Raw genomic sequence first — 19,311 nt, 5'->3', positions numbered from 1 at the left:
GCATAATTTACTTTTTATGTCCTGTTTGCAAGGACATTACAGATGGATCAGTAGAAGTTGATATTATACACCACATTGGATAATTATAAGGAAATCGGAAACTGGATTCAAATACATAACTAAGCTCAAAGAGTAATTAACGGGAAATTAGAAACTTTATGCAAATTGCATTAAACTAACGACAGAGAGTAACTAACGGAAAATTAGAAATTAGATGCAAATCCTTGAAAAATATTTAATGGAAAATCGGAAACGATATGCAAATACATCAAAGAAATCTCAAATAATAATTAATGGGAAACCAGAAACTGGATGCAAATGCATTGAACTTAACTCAAAAAATAATTAACAGAAAATCAAAAACTGAATGCAACTGCATTGAACTAACCTCATAGAATAATTGGTGGGAAATCGGAAACTAAATGCAAATGCATTGAAAAAACCTCAAAAAATAGTTAACGGGAAATCAGAAACCGGATATAATTGTATTGAACTAACCTAAAAGCATAAATAATTAAAAACTAGATGCAGATGTATTGAACTAACCTTAAAGAGTTATTAATGGGAAATCGGAAACTGGATCCAAATGCAATAAACTAATCTCATAGACTAATTAACGAAACATTAAAAAAATGGATGAAACTATACTGAACTAACCTAAATGAATAATTAATGGGAAATTATAAATTTGATGTAACTGCATTGAACTAACCTCAAAAAATAATTAACGGGAAATCGGAAACTTGATGCAAATACATTGAACTAACCTCAAAGAACAATTAACATAAAATCGAAAATTGGATGCAACTGTATTGAACTAACCTCAAAGAATAATTAACGGAAAACTAAAAATTGGATGCAACTGCGTTAAACTAAAATCAGAGATTAACTAACGGGAAATCCAAAATTGGATGCAAATGCATTGAAATAACCTCAAAAAATAGTTAACTAGAAATCGGAAGTCGGATGTAACTGCATCGCACTGACCTCAAAGCATAAATATTCACTTTTTTAGCCTCCTCACATGAGTAATTACGAGTAATTAGGAACCCAAAACAAAAGTGAGTTTATAAAAACAGACTCTTATATGTATGCAAACTGTATAGAAATTGTAAACTATCGAACTAACTTAGAAAAACAATTAATGGGAAATCAGAAACTGGATGCAAATATATTGAACTAACCTCAAAGAGTAATTAACGAGAGATTGGAACCTGGATGCAAATGCAATGAACTAATCTCGAACACTAATTAACAAAACATCGAAAACTAGATGCAACTATACAGAATTAACCTTTTAATGAATAACTAACGGGAAATCATAAAGTGGATGCAATTACACTGAATTAACCTCAAATGATAATTAATAGAAAATCGGAAACTTAATGAAACTGCATTGAACTAACCTCAAAGAATAATTAATGAGAAATTGGAAACTGGATACAACGTAATACATTAAACTAACCTCAAAGAATAATTAATGAAAAATCAGAAACTTGATGCAAATGCATTGAACTAATAACCCTAAAACATATTTGTATTATATATAGTGGGAATAAATATCTCGACAAATATAGTTTTGCATTTCAAGTAGTGTTTATTATAATTCTTTTATTGTGATTGGGAATGCCTTGCTATTCAAGTAGCTTCAATATTATCTTTGCCAAATTGGGCATTCTCACAAAACTTCAATCAAACTTCTATTATTAAACCTAACAATAAAAAGAAGTCGATGAGTTTTATCAAGGTTTGATGCTTCATTTTTATAGAGAGTGGTGCAAGAAATTTAAATGAGTAATTAATATAATTTTCATATCTCATAGCTATGCATAGTTGCTAATATTTTTTAGAATAATTTAATATAACGGCACCCATTCGTAGGACACGTTTATGTGATAAATCTTTTCAAGTGGGAGTACTATATTCTTTGAGGATATGGAAACAATCAATCTGTTTTAGTGATTTGTACATATTAGTACGTAAACCGAACGGTGATGATTTACCACTAAATCACCATAAATCTAATAAAACTATTATACAAGCTAGATCGAGTTTAAGATAATTTCATTTGAAAATTACAGATTAATATTCTAAACCACAAAGTGAAGAGACTATCTCAATTTGATCCCTTAGTTTCCAAGTACTTATGCACCATAATCGCTGCTCATTAACGCATTTCGGTTTATTTTCAATAAAAATATATTCTGATTCGAAAATTTACCGCTAAATCACTATAAAACTAATAAAACTATTATACAAGCTAGATCGAGTTTAAGATAATTCTATTTGAAAATTACGGCGGCAAATTTTTGAATCATAATATATTTTTATTGAAAATAAACCGAAATGCATTAATGAGAAGCGATTATAGTGCATAAATACTTGGAAAGTGAATAGGCTATCTCAATTTGATCCCTTAGTTTCCAAGTACTTATGCACCATAATTGCTGGTCATTAACGTATTTCGGTTTATTTTCAATAAAATATATTCTTACTCGAAAATTTGTGTGAGACATTTTGTAAAGCCTTTTCAGCACACAAAATATTTAATAGATCCCGGGCGTATGCCCGAGTCCAAAATCTAATCTTTATATCTATATCTTAATATTAAAACTTTCACAAGGGGTATTTTTCAAGATCTATTAAAATTCCACGTCATCTCCTATTAAAACATAAATTTCTCTTCTATTTGAAAACGGAAATCTTTTTTAACAATGAGAATTACTCTTATATTATAACGGGAATTATTCTCCTATTAAAACAAATTCTAGCAATTTTAATTAAAATGGGAATTCTTCTCCTATTAAAACAGAATGTCTCTCCCAATTGAAAAAATGAGTTTTTAAAACTTAATTAAAACTTCATTAAAAATAATTTGTTAGAAAATTAAAATGGGTTAACGACTAAAACAGTAGTCCCAATTTTCTAAAAAAAATCTAAATGTTTTCAAAAGAGCAGGTACGTATGCACGGGCCTACAAGCTAGTATATATTATAGCTCTCCCCTCATCAATTGAGGGAGAGTTTTGAGAGTGTCCACGTGTCCATAAGTAATTACGATAGAAAAGGGAACCAAAGCTAATTACGACTTGCGAAAATACAGGCCAAAGTTTAGGAAATTATACCGACAAAATAGGTATGCTAATTCGATTGTAGTGTTCACGTGTCATTACTAATTACGAGAAAATAGGAGACAAAAAAGGAAAGATACTCCTATAGGCTCTTCAATTCAAATTCAAGTAGGAAATAAAATCTTAAGGGCGCTATTACGGTGGACATAAAATAAAAGATTCTCTTGACGACTCCTTATTTCCAAAAAAAGAAACTGACCTTAATCCAACAATCGTTTCATCTTCAACCAAAACCCGCCAACCCCTTTCTGTTCAATCACTCTCTCTCCATTCTCCATAGCCCTTTTTTAATGCCTTGCGAAATTCTATCTAGCCATCCTGCATATTCGGTGCATATTCGGTATCCGCTCAAGTCAATATATTTCACTTTCCATTGAAAAATAATTGGTATGTTTTTTAATTGGAATTTCTTGGCTTTGTGTATTCGTTCACTTAACTTACTTCAGTTATGAATTTGTATATATTTTAAAGTTCTAAAATTTTTTGTTCCACCTAATTGATTTAATTTGTTGCATGTTTGATTCTTTGAGAAACTATTAATTCTACTAAGCAATGATTAATAGGTTCAAATGATGTTTTACTATCTATGTGCGCAGATATTTCATTGAATTAGTATATATATAAGGTAATGGGGATAGTGAACTATGACTAGTAGAATCTTTTTCACGTAAAGTAAATTGATTTAGTCTTAGACTTGGCATCAGGTGAAGCTTTTTTTATTTTTGTAGAATTGAAGTATTTTTTAAGCCATTTTGTTTATAACTCATGTTGTGTCAAATGGATCTTCAAAGAGAACTTGGTGGATCAGTTGGCCACTGTAGAAGCTTCAGCAGGAATGAGTACTGCGATATTTGGCCAAGGTGAGCTACTAATTTATCAAACTTAAATATTAATTTTATGCTTTATTGTGTAATGCCTTGACCTATATTATTTGATCATCCAAGCTATTAATAGAGTTTGAATTATAACATTGGCTTATTGATTTTGCTTTTAACAAGTCACGTATTTGAACATGCTCGTTGTTGTCCATGTCTAATGTATCTGCTTGAGGAATTCTATTGTTAACGCTTGGCTGTGGTACTAAGACGAGGTTGGAATATCAATATTACTCCTCTTCTTAGGCATGTGCTCACGGAGAAGAAAATAATACGAAGCAAGAAGGCATATTTTGAATAGAAAATTGATTTTTTGTCTTAAGGGAAGTGTTTCTATTGGGTTTGTATAACCAGGACTGAGTAAAAGTTTCCAGTATATTTGATCAACGTAACAACTCTCTTTTATTTGGAGCCCTTTTTTTTTTGGTTATCCCTTAAGTGAGTTGCTTTCTCATTTCAGAAGGCAACGTCATAGTTTAATTGGTTGAGAGTTTTTAATCTTAAATATGTGTGAACCATAAGAAATCTTGCCTAGCTTTTGGAAAATGATAAATATTCAGGCCATCCTATTAAACTATGCTCATAGTTTGAGGTTATAATTGCATCTTATTGTATTAATGGTGTGCACGTACAAAATTGTGGTGATGTATGAAACTAAGGCTAACCAAAAGGGTTGTTCTTACCTAATATCGGAATTTGTTAAGAGAGCTTAAAAAAATGAAGCCATGTATAGGTTAACATTTTTTGTTCTCCACCGGAGAGTTGGGCGGTGTCAGTGTCAGAAGACTGGGTACATGAGACATATTACTGGGATTTTGTTGTTCATAGTGGGAGTCATGTTGTCAAGCTTAGAAACCATCATTACCTCATTTATTTATTCTTCGATGAATTCACTACCTCATTTAGATGGATGATTATCTATGTTATTTGTTTGGTTTTAGTTTGTGTGCTGTGAATTTTGTTGTTGGCTTGATATATATTGTAATTAATCTTGATGCCATGGGAAAGTCTATAGAGCAGATAATGGAAATTGTGACGTAACGTCAGAGGCAGGTCAAAACACAGGTGCAAATTGAGCTTTGAAATATCACCAACCACAGTGCCTTTAGCCTTAGAAGTACACTTAATTTTTCAAGCATTAGAATAAAATATAGTAAGTTTTTGTTTTCCCTGGAGTTCTTGCTTATTTGAAATTTCAGGTAGGAAGCTAACCTCACAGGGAAATTTCTAGCAACTTGAAATGGAAAACATGTGAAGTAGTATATTATACAGAACGGCGTTTTATAATTTGATATCATTGTTTACCCTAAGGATTTGCCTTTTCCTTTCTAACTCTTGAACTTCTTCCATTTCATTTGCTATATATAATGGGTCTGGAATTATGTATAATTGAGTATATAATGCTAGAAATTGGTTAAGAAAGTGTGTTAAATGAATGGGGATATATTGTCCTTAGTTCTTACACCTTTTACCGATGAGCAATTATTAGGAAGTAGATAACAGCCTACTAAAACTTTTGTTTTAACAGAAAAAATGGATGTATTCATAGTTTGACATTTTGCCACGCACTATCATAAAACTCATATATTTAAGTGGGTGCAGACATGAGTCCAAAACCAAAAAGTAAGCAACGGGCAATATTATGAAATATGAATTGGTCAAAAGTTTACAACGTTGTTGCTACAAAAGGTTGAGAAATGCCCTATACCGATTCCCAAAAGTCAATGATTTATTATTTCTACTAAAGTTGATACTATACATTGTTAAGAATCGGAAGTTCATGCAATAGAGTTCTGTTAGAGTTAACAATAAATGTTTTTTCCAACTATAATAGTGATGCTTACAATTCTTCTACATAGTTCAGAGGCATTTAGATCCTGCAAAAAGAGATTGAATGGAGTATTTGGCTTATTGATCCGACAAGTAGACAGTATCTAAGTTTCACATTACTCAAAGTTGGTGAGACATTTTGAATATTGAGCCTTAGCTTATTTTTCGTAAGTTTCACATTACATTGACAATTGATTATGTGTGATTTTGATATTTATATGGTTTACTGAACTGTAATTCTTTTTTACCACTATTTACTAAGCTTATGGTTTTGTTTAGCAGCTACTGTGAATGAATGATGGATTCAACATGGAGACAACAATAACACTCACGAAGGAGGTAAGATTTTATGTGACTCATTTGATGCCAGTATATTTTGAATTGGAAATGAAGGAATGACCTTCTTATAACTCGCATATGCATTACTACTTGGTGGCCTTCTAAAACTACCCATTGTGTTGATTTAGTTATGTATCCACTGGAACAAAAGAAAAGGAAGTCCTCTAGCTCATATCCGACTTACCTCATAACTACTCTAGACAATCATATTGTTGCATACATCATTCGACATGCTCTAATTACATAATCTAATTTAGTTCAGGCAGTATTGTTTTTTCTACATTTACGTGACCTCTATTAAAATATTTGTTTGAAAAAAACCTCAAGTTAGAGCTTCCGCCTAAGGCCTTGCTTTGGGTTGAGCCGGCCCTGCGCGTATACATATTTACTTGCCTTCCATCCTTAAGGTATTGTAACCGTTTTTTTCACATGCACGACACCATTTTTTTCTTTTATTAATTATTAATATTAATCCTCTTTTTCCCTGTCATTTTTATATATTTTTTAAAAACAAGTCCTTCAGAGTTTACATTACTCGCTTATTTTGTCCCTTTACTAATCTTATTTTTGTCACTCAAAAAAAATGTTGTCACTCCACTCTAGAAGGTCAAGTACGTACCTATTATTTGTTCATTTTGTAGTTATTTTTATCCTTGAGTTACTCCATGTTCTACACCTTTAAATTGCGGTCACTACTCACCTTTGGACTTTATGATCAATGAATATTTGACCCTCAATTGGACTTGCCCACACATTAGTTGATTAGTTTAACTACTTTTTGAGATTGTTTGTTTCAGTTACTTTTAAGAGCTGATGCATGGTCCTATTCCGCCTATGGTTGTAGTGTATTGTATTTGCTTGAGTCAAGTCTTTGTGGATTTTCAAGTGTGCAGATCCCACAAATGTTGGGCAGTTGGGCTAAATACTTATGTCTGTATTGTGTAGTGACTTGCAATAGGTTATCAATCACTTAAAAAAGATTTGGGACCCTTATCTATGCCTCATATTTGGATCAGGAGATTTAAACATAGACTAATAACCCATGGTGTGGCAGAGATGTATCTTGAGCCCCATTGTAATGCTTGACTTTATATGGCTTTTTGTTCGTAACACCTTACTTGAGACAGTGTTTTGTGTTTTACACTCCTCTCCAAACAACGTTTTCTCTCATTTTTGTGTCTTATTCAGTTGTACAATGTTTCTATTGCTTTTTTGAAGATTTCTTTTAACTATTTTATCATCTCAGGTTATGCTCAAATCAGGAGACCCACAAACTAAAAACTGGATGCAAGCAACCGAGTTTTAATGTTCCTATTTCTCATAAGATAACTGCTAGCTTGTTGTTTCTTCTTCAGCCCGTTAATGTAGTTTTGAATGGTTTATTTTTATAACTGGATTTATTTGATGATTGTTTTTTGTTTTTGTTGTTTTTTTTTTTTTTTTTTTGGCGTTGGGGCAAGTAGTGAGGCAGAAATTGTGCGAAGAAAGAAAGGTAATTTGGTTTTTGGTTCGATTTAGTTTATTTTGGATATTGCATTGAAGAGTTAGATTATTTTTTGCCTTGATGGATGTAGAAAGCAAAGAGAAATGGTTTAGTTTAGTAAGTCTAGATTGTTTTTCATTTTTGACTTCTTGATTTAAATGGATTATGTAGATTAGTCAATGCTTAAAGGAAATATGTGAGTATCATGTAAGTGTTTAATAGTGTTTGATATAGGTCAGAAACTTAGGTTACAACGTTGTGTTCTCATATGAGAACAAACTAGAAAAGGAAGCAGAGATTGTGGTATATGAGTCATTTACAAGTTTATTTGTCTTAGGTCCTTGGCTTATATTGTGAGATACGTATTCTCTTAAATGCAGTGGATTTCCTAGTTGGCTCAAATTCATTCTTGGTATCAGTTTCAAGACAATGAGCCTTTCAAGGTTAGGTGTTTAAGACTTTAAGTTCCTTTCCCTCTCTATATACTGCTATTTTCCCCCTTTTTAATTTGGTTAACTTATATGCGGTTTTACGATTATATGATAGGTTGCAATGGACAAATTTACGAAAAAAAATGCAAACATGGTGAAGGCAAAAAAGTTGTTTGAATCTCAAGGGAGAAACATCATATTTTTAAAAACCTCTTAAACTCAGCCATGCCTCTGAGTGTGTGTCTATAGTTTGAGGTTTTGGAACAGTGTCTTCATTAGCAATGTTTAGAATATAGTTATTAATATTCACGTAGACAAAGTGCTGCAAGGAGATACACTTCATTTGGCATATAGGTGTGCATGCTGCAGCACTCTTAACTATATATGAAAGGTACTATTCAGTGTTTCTTTAGGGCTTGGGGAAACAAGTATGGATATATATGTTTTATTGCAATTTTTATGTTGTTGCTACATAGATCCTGTGATGTAACATTGTTTTCCCAACACTTGTTTTTACAACATATCGGAAAGTTGTTTTTTCATTTAGCTAAAAGATGTTATTAGTGGCTCTAGGTATGAAAGATACAATAGCAAACATATAGTCCTGTCTCAGTTAAATGACATAAACACCATTACCACCCTATCTTAGTTATATTGCAATCAATTTTATAAATGTTGTTTTCCTTTTTAACAATCACTACTACAATCCTCCATTTCCTATTTCTATTTATTTAATGTCTCCCTTTTTGAGTTGCTGTTGGTGATGATTATCACGACTTCCTTAATATTTTCATCGTCAGACCGTTCAAGACCATTAATGAATATTGTATACCATCACACACACACATATATATATATCCTAATACATTATTTACTAGCTTGCTTATCTACTGTTGGTTACTTTTTTTACGCTATTATGTAGTGCGGTTTCAGACTTCTATAGTGTTTGCATACAAATACCCATATTCACCTACTATTGTTTTTTCTTTTATTTATTTTCTTCAGTATCACAATTGTCTATACTGACTGCATGTGTACATCAACTGCTATTGCTACTGATTTGTTCCTTGGATCTAATGCTACTAGAAGTCTAGATGGATTTATTTCTTGGAAGTGCATGGTCTCGACCATCTTGGCAACATCATTAAGTATTTTATGCTAAGTTTCTACATTAGTCACTTCCCATTAGAAAGCAGATACGAGGAAGCTCACGGGAGTGTATAGGCAATACAGTTTGTCAAAAGTCGAGTCAGCGACAAGATCTAAGCCGACACTACTTTTATTAACTATACTAATATTATTCGATATGGATTTAGGCTTCTAAGGTCCAACTCATATTCTACTTTGACTATACGAGTACGTAATAGTGTTTTGATATTTCTTTCTGATAAATAAGAAGAAAAAGTTTTGTCAATTCATAGATTTTCATTTCAGTTTAGAAAGATTTGCTCTGTTTATTAATTTATCGCTATCAGTCTGTATGTAAACAACAATTAATGCAGGTGCAGCGCGTGCCATTCCTTTAGCTACTCAGTCGTCTCCCATTTCAGAATCAAGGTGGGTATTGTTTATATTTTGATTCTTAGATTCTTAGATCAAATTGTTTTAGAAACTATGTGGATTTACGTATTCTATAGTTAGAAATTGATTTTCAGATGTTAATTAATGAGGTGAATTAAGAATGCAAGCCATTCTATTTTGAAATATATGTATATGCAAGTCACTTCGAGAATAAAAAATTCCAAAGTGTGGAAAGAACCTATTGGTTTAGGATCCTTTGGTAATGAGAATAAAGTTTGTGAAATTGAGCCATTTATATCGAGATGTTGGGGTTTGGAGCTTCAATTGCTTTCAAGTCTTTCCATAGTACCATTGGTTATAGGTTGCTACTATTTATAGAACTATTGCAATTGTGTACATTCCAATTGTTGTTTTATGCAAATTCATTGGACTAACCTCAAAGAATAGTTAGCCAAAAATCAGATAATATTTAATGATCCCACATAGTGAATCATGTATAATTATTTTTTAGGTCATATTTGCATAGACACAACAGAAGAATTAATAAAAGTTGGTATTGGATAATTAACAGGAAATCGAAAACTGGATGTAAATGCATTGAACTAAAGTAACAAAATAATAATTAGCGGGAAATCGGAAACTGGTTGAACCTGCCGTTGAACTAACCTCAAAGAATAATTGACGGAAAATCAGGAATTGGAAGCAAATACATTGAACTAACATTAAAGAATTATTAACGGGAAATCAATAACTGGATGCAAATGCATTGAACTCACCTCAAAAAATAATTAACGGGAAATCAGAAACTGGGTGAACTGTATTTAATTAATCTCAAAGAATAATTAACGGAAAATCGAAAAGTGAATGCAAATGAATGGAACTAATCTTAAAGAATAATTACTGGGAAATTAGAAACTTGATGCAAATGCATCGAACTAACCTCAAAAAATAATTAACGAGAAATCAGAAATTGGGTGCAACTGTATTGAATTAATCTCAAAGAATAATTAACTGGAAATCGAAAAGTGAATGCAAATGAATGAAACTAATATTAAAGAATAATTACTGGGAAATTAGAAAGTTGATGCAAATACATCGAACTAACCTCAAAGAATAATTACCTAGAAATCAGAAACTGCATCTAAATGCATTGAACTAACCTAAAAAATATATAATTAACAGAAAATTGGAAACCGGATGCAATTGAATAGAACTAACATCAAATAATGATTAACGAGAAATCAGAAATTGGATGCAATTGCATCGAACTAATCTCAGAGAATATTTAACGAGAAATTAGAAACTGGATAGAAATGCATTTAAATAACCTCAAAGAATAATTAACGAGATATTGAAAACATGATGCAACTGCATTGAACTACTATCAAATAATAATTAACAGAAAATCGAAAACTTGATGCAAATGCATAGAACTATTCTCAAAGAATAATTAATGGGAAATCAGAAACTGGAAGCAAATTCATATATTGAAATAACCTCAAAAAATAATTAATGGTAATCGAAAACTGGATAATCTTTGATGATCCCATATAGTGAATCATGTATATATATTTTTTTATGTCATATTTGCAAGGACGCTATATACCACCTTGGATAATTAATGGAAAATCGAAAACTGGATGCAAATACATTGAACTAACCTCAAAGAATATTTAACAGGAAATCAGAAACTGGATGCAAATGTATTGAGCTAACCACAAAGAATAATTAACGAGAAATTAGGAAATTAAATGCAAATGCATTGATCGAACCTGAAAGAATAATTAACGGAAAATTGAAAACTTGATACAAATGCACTGATCAAACCTGAAAGAATAATTAACGAAAAATTGAAAACTAGATGTAAATGCAACGAACTAACCTCAAAACATTATTGTATTATATGTAGTGGGAATGTCTCGACAAGTATAATTTTGCGTTAAAAATAGTGTTTATCATATCTCTTTTCGTATGATTGGGATTATTGTATTGCTATTCAAGTGACTTTAATATGATATTCGCCTCATTGGGCATTCTTACAAAACTTCAATCAAACTTTTATTATTAAACAACAAAAAGAAGTCGAAAGATTTTATCAAGTGTAGGTTATTTCTTTTTATGGAGAGTGGGGTTTTTACGTTACAAGAATTTTGAATGGGTGATTACAAATTATAGATGAGAGATAGGAAAATTGGACAATTTGAGATTTGGAAGTTGAACAATTTAAGACTTGGGTGATTAGAATTGTCAAAAAATACGTAAATTGAAAGTAGACTTAAGGTACCAAGTTTTTATGGACGATAATTTAGTTCAAAGAAGGTGACTGAAAATTGACTAAAAGTACAATGGCAAAACTTTACTTAATCCTCTTGGGAAATAGAAGAAGAGAAAATAATAAAGTGATGTCATCAACCATGTGTAGTCATCTGTGTATAATCTAATCAAGCATCCTTATTGTAAGGTAGTAAGGTAATCATTACACTACACATAAGATTTCAAATTCAAAATGTATTTGGGGATAGGTAAATTATTACTTACTAGTGTGGTAGTGTATGGGTGTAACACTCAGTATTTAAAATGGTATAATTATTTAATTAGTTGGTGAGAAACTTATTTACTCGAGCATTTTAATTTAATCACTGCATGACCACTTGACTGCAACCTAAATTGTTTATGCTTTTAGAATTTGGACAATGTGTTGCCTCAAAATTTTGTTTTGTTCTCATTATTACAGATGTCATGAGAGTTGGGAGGGAGGTCCTACTAGTGATTAAGGAATCAAATATTGGGAAAAAAAACAGAGAGAGATTAGCTAGCTAGTCTATAGGGTCTATAGCCCTATGACAATATACTCTATTTAGAGTATCAGCAAGTAAAAAGTTTAGAGACCATATATATATGAGCATGTCTTCAGTGCGCGTGATGTATGGCTACGCACAATTCCTGACCACATATTTTCCAACCCGTAACCGGTAGCCGAAGTGACCACCTAAGGGTAGCGTTGGCATTTCACATATTTTCATTCATCCCCAATTTATCGTATTTTCTATTCTTCTCAATTAGATTGCGCGCCCAAATCTTCTCACCCCTTTCACCTCTTCTTAAATTCATGGTCAATCATTTACTTCTTTCACTCTTTAAAGTTCTGACAAGAAAGTAGAGCAAAAAAAAGAGTGACAAAGAACCAACAACACTACACGGCTTGAATACGTTCAACATTGAGGTTAGTTTATCATCCAATCAACTGAAGTCGATTTAATCTTTCCTCTTCTCTTTAAGATACATTAGAATTTTTCATATTTAGGTCGTTTGTACTAAAAAAGTTTTTTTTATTTAGGTAGGCTCCTATGACGAATCGAATAAGGCTCGATGATGACGAAAAGTTTCTTAGAAGTCTATGTTTCGAAAGTTTTGGGTATGATGAAAGTGATTCTCTGGATGTGGAATCAACTGTTTCCCTGATGGAGAATGAAAATATTGACAGTAGTGATAGCGATGCTGAAGAGTCTGATACATATAGGGCTTATATAGAAGACAAAGCAACATTTTTATCTATGCAGTTCAAGACCTCGGAAGAGGCCTACACTATTTATAATGAGTATGCCAAATCAGTTGGAAAGCCCGGTGTTCGTGAAGGATGTTTATAGAATTCATCCAAATGGAGTTGCTATTGCCGGAGATTTGTGTGTTCATCCCAAGGTCAACGACATGCAGATAAACTCCAATCGATGACACCCAAAAGAACACCCAGACAGGCCACTAGGTTCAATTGTCAAGCCTGCATTGTTGTTGTTTTTGATTCTGAAGCAAAGTTTTGGACTGTGAAAGAGTTTATTGGGGAACACACACATCCACTTGTACGGTATCCGAGTTCAATGTTTCTTCGGTCACATAGAAATGTGAGTCGAGAAGCGTTGGAATTTGCTACGTGCCTAAATGATGTCGGTGTTCGTAAATGCCAAGTGATGGGTCACTATGCACATATAGCTGGAGGTTTCCTTAATGTTGGTTTTACGAAAAAAGACTTGTATAACAAAATGGGAAAAGAGAGGAGAAGTCGCTGTATTGATGGCGACGCCAACACACTGCTTGCCAACTTAGAGGACAAGGTGAAGTTAGATCCTTTATTTCATTACAACTATGAGTTAAATGCGAGTGGGCAGTTGGCTGGGCTGTTTTGGGCGGATTCCACCTCCCGCCTGGATTACTGTAGCTTTGGTGATGTGTTGTTGTTTGATTCAACGTCTGAGAGCAATCGCATCGAGATACCGATCGTTGTGTTTCTTTGGAATCAACAACCACCTACGCACTATAGTTTTGGTTTTGCTCTAATCATAAGTGAGTCGCGGCGACACTTATAAGTGGGTATTGAAATCATTTATTGACGCGAATGTGGTGAACACCCTAAATAAATCATCACCGATGGTGACAGCGGCGATTCGTAAAGCTTTGAAATCTATTCTTCAGATTCGAAACATCGGTCGTGCTTTGGCACGATTGAAAAATTGCATCACCAATGTCAAAATCCCTGGATTTGCAACAGAGTTCAGCTCTATTATGTTTATGAAATGTTCTCGGGGAGAGTTCGAAGAAAGGTGGAGACAGCTAGTGGAAAAATACGAAGTTAGTCATAACAAATGGGTGATGAAGGTACAGAAGAAACGGGCGAGGTGGGCAGAATCATGTCTTCATGGTGAGTTCTTTGGCGGTTGCAGAAGCAACCAACGTTGCGAGTCTATTAACTCTGTTATAAGACATCATGTTAAGCCCGGGATGCGGCTGTTTGAGCTATTTGGGAAAATGGAATTGGCAGTTGCAAATATCCGTCGCCGAGAGCACGAAGAAGAGGTAAGGACTGCAACGACGAAGCCTTTCATTGGTAGCCACTTGATTGAATATGCAAATCAGGCAGAATCCATCTATACTCGAGCTGCTTTTCTTGCTTTTATGAAGCAGTTACAGGAGGAATCGATGTACACTGTAGAAGATAAACGTGATGTGGGTGACAATATTCGTGTATACACCATCAGCCGTCATCTGAACAGGCAAAAAAAGACGAGTGTGGAATACAACCTTTTAGAGCAGGATGCTAGATGTTCATGTGGGCTATTTCAGTCGTTTGGATTTCCATGTAGACATATCATTTTAGTTTACAAACACGAGGACCTTCGTGAAATACCCTAGAGCTGTTTTTTAAGGAGATGGACACGAGTTGCTAAATCTGTCATTCCAAATAACGATCCAAGTTTTTCTTCGCAGGCTGCTTCCATTATTCGTCACAGTGAGCTTATAGGGAAATGCAAGAAGATATGTTTGTGGGCCTCTCAAACAGCCAAAAACAGTGAAGTTTTTAAATCCATGTTATCATCTTTTTCTAGAGCTTCTGAAGGCAGTCCACAAGTTCCCTTTGAAATGCCTTATATTCCACCAGAAAGTGGTACAATGGATGGCATTTCGTCTTCTAAAGGCACCGCCGAGGTAGAGATGCCTTTCACCCCACCTAAAACCGCCCATCGTCCATTTGTTAATGATCCACCACACGTAAAATCGAAGGGTAGGCCGCATAAACGTAGTAGATTGAAAGGTCAGAATGAGACAAGAAAAAAGAAGTGTGGCCACTGTGGTATTGTCGGGCACACAAGGCCCACATGTCCACTTTTGCATCCAAACTATGGGGGTAAGTTTCTTATACCGTTTCCATATTTCACTTGTCTGTTAACATTAAATAGTTACAAAAGTTTGTTGATTTTGATTTGTATTCATCAATATCTTTCTTGTGGTGCAATCGTTTTTCTGTGTCCAGTGCTAAAGTTTAACTATGTCGAAGCGTCTTTGCAGGAGTTGCCGATGTGAATGAGGATGATGACGGGTTAAATAGAGATCTTTGGATGTAAGTGATAATTTTTGCGTTATCTTCTTTTTATAAACGCAAGAAAATGTTTCTTGTTTGTTATTTTCATGGGGTTCAAAGTAATGTTGCTTGTTTGGTGAAGTGAGTGGAAGTTGGTAATGAAGCGGGGAGGATCTCGAAAAGACCAAGCATTGTAGCAAGTGTCGATCTACGGAGCACACAAAGTGTAGGTGTCCTGATTTGGAAGGTATGACACAATTTTTACCGACGTAATTTTTCTAGTAGGGAGTAAACTAAACTTAGATTGTACCATTAGAGTGACTATTTTTCTCCTGTTGAACTTCTAGCGTTTCCCGTGGATGAGGTTGGGAGGAAGGTTTCAGAGAAATTCAATGTTGGAAAGTTTTATAGTGATGACGGGAGAGTCTTTTTCCGTATTACGGATGGTTGACGTTAGGAAAGAGGAGTACAATGCTGCTAAGCTTTAGAGCAGTTGTTGCTAATCTTCTAACAAGATTTTTGTAATATCGCACAATGGTGAAGATTTCAAGATTGGCTTCTAAATTATTTTGTAGCGGTATCTATGGTGTTATTTTCTTATTTTCTTTGGTTTAATCAATGAAATAGAGCAATATTCTATAGGCTATATTGACAAGCATTGTTTGTATATTCTGTTGTTTCTTATTGTTGGGATGTTGGGGTTGTCCCTCACCATGAGACAAGACCATCAGCAGTCATATGTCAGTTCATAAATGGATCTGTTCGTTCTTACAGCGCCGAACAGAGGAATATGCCATAAACAGTAACATAACATTCTGGTATGACAAATATAGTGTCATATCTATTTGTGATTGTAGTATACTACCAAACGTATATATACTATAAAAAGTGACATAACATTCGAGTATGACATATATAGTGTCATATCTATCAGTGAGTATCTAAAATTATATGACAGAACTCCTAGGAGGTCAGAAGATCTAAAATTATTGTGAATATACCTGTTGGTTCCTCCTCGTATGATGAGGACTTGCCTGATTAGTACTAATTACAGTAATGAGATTAAGAAACCAATTCTTGATTGTAATGCGTGGGGAGAAAGGGACTATGAACATCTCATTATTCATAGCTACCGAACTATGAACAATTCTACTTTCGGTATGTTTCTCAGATAATCAGACGCATTCACTTAAAAATCAATGTTCATAGTCATGAGCTATGAATATTCTTTGTTCATACCACAATTCGACTATGAACAATGATTGTTCATAGTTCGGTAGCTATGAACAGTGATTGTTCATAGTTTGGTAGCTATGAACACTCAATGCTATGAACAATGAGAACAATGAGTGTTCATACCACAATTGACTATGAACAATGATTGTTCATAGTCATGAGCTATGAACATTCTTTGTTCATACCACAATTGGACTATGAACATAACAGAAGGTTGGAGCGCTTGCAGAGGAATATGTCATATGTTAACATAACATTCTAGTATGACAAATATAGTGTTATATCTATCTGTGATTCTTATGATATACTACCAAACGAATATATTATAAAAACTGACATAACATTCGAGTATGACATATATAGTGTCATATCTATCAGCGATTCACATAACATTTGAGTATGACATATAGTATCATATATATTAGTGATTGTAGAACTTATGACATACTACCAACTGTATAAAACTCATACTAGCATATATTATAAAAAGTAACATAATATTCGAGTATGACATATATCTAATTGTGATGGCTACGCTTATGAGACCTAACGTATAAAACTCTTATTGACATAGCTTATTAAAAGTAACATAACATTTGAGTATGACATATAGTCATATATATCAGTGATTGTATAAAACTCTTATTGACATACTACTACCAAACGTATAAAACTCTTATTGACATACTATCCTCTTAAACAATTGTTTTATTGTACCATCCATAAAGTATGATATACTTTCTGTTTATAGAACATGAGTACGATATACCATAAAGTATGATATACTACATCCTATATGACATTTTTTATAACATATATCCATGTTTTTTACAATGCAATACCGGGTAGTAGACTAGTAGGTCACGTACTCTGTACTCTATGAAATATTAACTTATGAGTAATACTGGTCACACCCTGATTGTCTCTCTACACACGGCAAATTTATTCCAAAAAAAACTAGTGCTGCTCTCTCCACACCCCATTTTTTGTTAATATGACCATTATAACCTTAAATAACTCTCAACTCTCTCCACACCCCATTTTTTTGTTAATATGACCATTATAACCTTAAATAACTCTCTCCACACCCCATTGTAATTCAAACGAGCTCTTTTACGCAGACTTACTACTCCACCTAACACTCCCTACCACTCATGCTCCCTGAAATTTCTCCCCCTCCCTCTGTTGTTCTCTTAGGTTAGTCTTGAGTCACCCACAAAATTGTTGTTATTCCCACCAAATTTTCACTTTAAGAATGGACTCATGTGCTGGAAGCAACGTTCAAGATAAATTCTCCCGCCAAAATCAAAATGATAACTTTGATTAGTGTTAAAAGTGACATGGAGTCAGCTTTAACACTACTGCAATCAAATTATTATTTCGATGATGAACTTTACAACAATGTTGAAATTAGCTATCCCGATATGACCGAATCATTTACAACAATTGAGGTAATAATGTAATTTGAAAGCTTGTATTTTTTATTTATTTTATCAATAACTTAGCAAAAAACAATTTTCGTCAATAGTATCTAAGATCAAGGGTTTACGCAGGTCTTCGAAGATCGATCACTCGTTGATCCGATGGTGTTCGGGTTGGTATGACTGTTGGAGTTGTGGTTGTGATATCAAGGTCTGATAATTCGGGACTTGGGAAGACCTAGAGTTTTTCTTGAGTTGCGAAAGGAGTGGAAAATTTAGACCATCCGTAAAGTTTAAAAATATTGAACAAAAAACCAAAGAATATAGGCAATCCAGTTCCAAGAAATGTGGTCATCCATTTGTGTTGAAAGGGGAATTACGAAACGAAGGTGGATGGATACTGAGTGTTATGTGTGGAACTCATAATCATACTATTGGGGAGCATCTTATAGGTCATGCATTCGTCGGAAGGTTAAAAGTTGAAGAAAAATTGATTGTTCAGGATTTGTCTTTGAGTGGTGTTAAACCGCGTGAAATTTTACCCCTCTTGAAACAGAGAGATGACAATAATTTGTCAAACAAAAGCACTTTATACAATTATCGTCACAAGAATCAGTTGGTTCGGTTGAGTGGAAGAAACCAAATGCAAGAATTTCTAAGAAATTTAGAAGAATTTGGGTACACAGAGTTTCATAGGGATAACCCAGTAACAGGTGAATGTAGAGATTTGTTGTTTGCACATCCCCAATCAATTCATTTGGCAAAGTGTTTTCCGAGGTCATTGTCATGGATTGCACGCACAAGACGAATGTCTTCAAGATGCCATTGTTTGAAGTTGTTGGGTTCACATCCACGATGAAGACATTCATAGTCCATACTGTACGTACTACGAACAATCAATGTTCATAGTCATGAGCTATGGACATTCTTTGTTCATATCATAATTGGACTATGAACAATGATTGTTCATAGTTCGGTAGCTATGAACACTCATTGTTCATAGCTATTCATAGTCCAATGAGTGTACTATTAACAATCAATGTTCATAGTCATGAACTATGGCCATACAAGGCAATAATTCGTAAAATATTGATCTCGGTTTGCTAAAAAACAGGCATATATGATATATCGTCATATTTCGCGGCAGTGGAGGACTATAACATAATATATGTCTTACGTCAAAGTTATGTCACT

The 19,311-nt window shown here is 33.6% G+C and overlaps 2 protein-coding genes across 2 annotated transcripts; both read left to right on the top strand.

Annotated features, from left to right (window-relative positions):
- Nucleotides 1–13,337: 13,337 nt before the first annotated feature.
- On the top strand, nucleotides 13,338–13,970 carry LOC147497141 (protein FAR1-RELATED SEQUENCE 5-like). The gene has a single exon (XM_086562773.1). It carries the CDS (start codon nucleotides 13,338–13,340, stop codon nucleotides 13,968–13,970), a length of 633 nt encoding a protein of 210 aa, XP_086418899.1.
- A 61-nt stretch (nucleotides 13,971–14,031) lies between these two features.
- Nucleotides 14,032–14,793, top strand: LOC147497140 (protein FAR1-RELATED SEQUENCE 5-like). The gene has a single exon (XM_086562772.1). It carries the CDS (start codon nucleotides 14,032–14,034, stop codon nucleotides 14,791–14,793), a length of 762 nt encoding a protein of 253 aa, XP_086418898.1.
- The last annotated feature ends 4,518 nt before the right edge of the window (nucleotides 14,794–19,311 follow it).

Source organism: Coptis chinensis, chromosome 5 (assembly GCF_015680905.1).
Source record: "Coptis chinensis isolate HL-2020 chromosome 5, ASM1568090v1, whole genome shotgun sequence".
Lineage (NCBI taxonomy): Eukaryota > Viridiplantae > Streptophyta > Magnoliopsida > Ranunculales > Ranunculaceae > Coptis > Coptis chinensis.
This window is presented reverse-complemented; position numbering and strand designations above follow the sequence as displayed.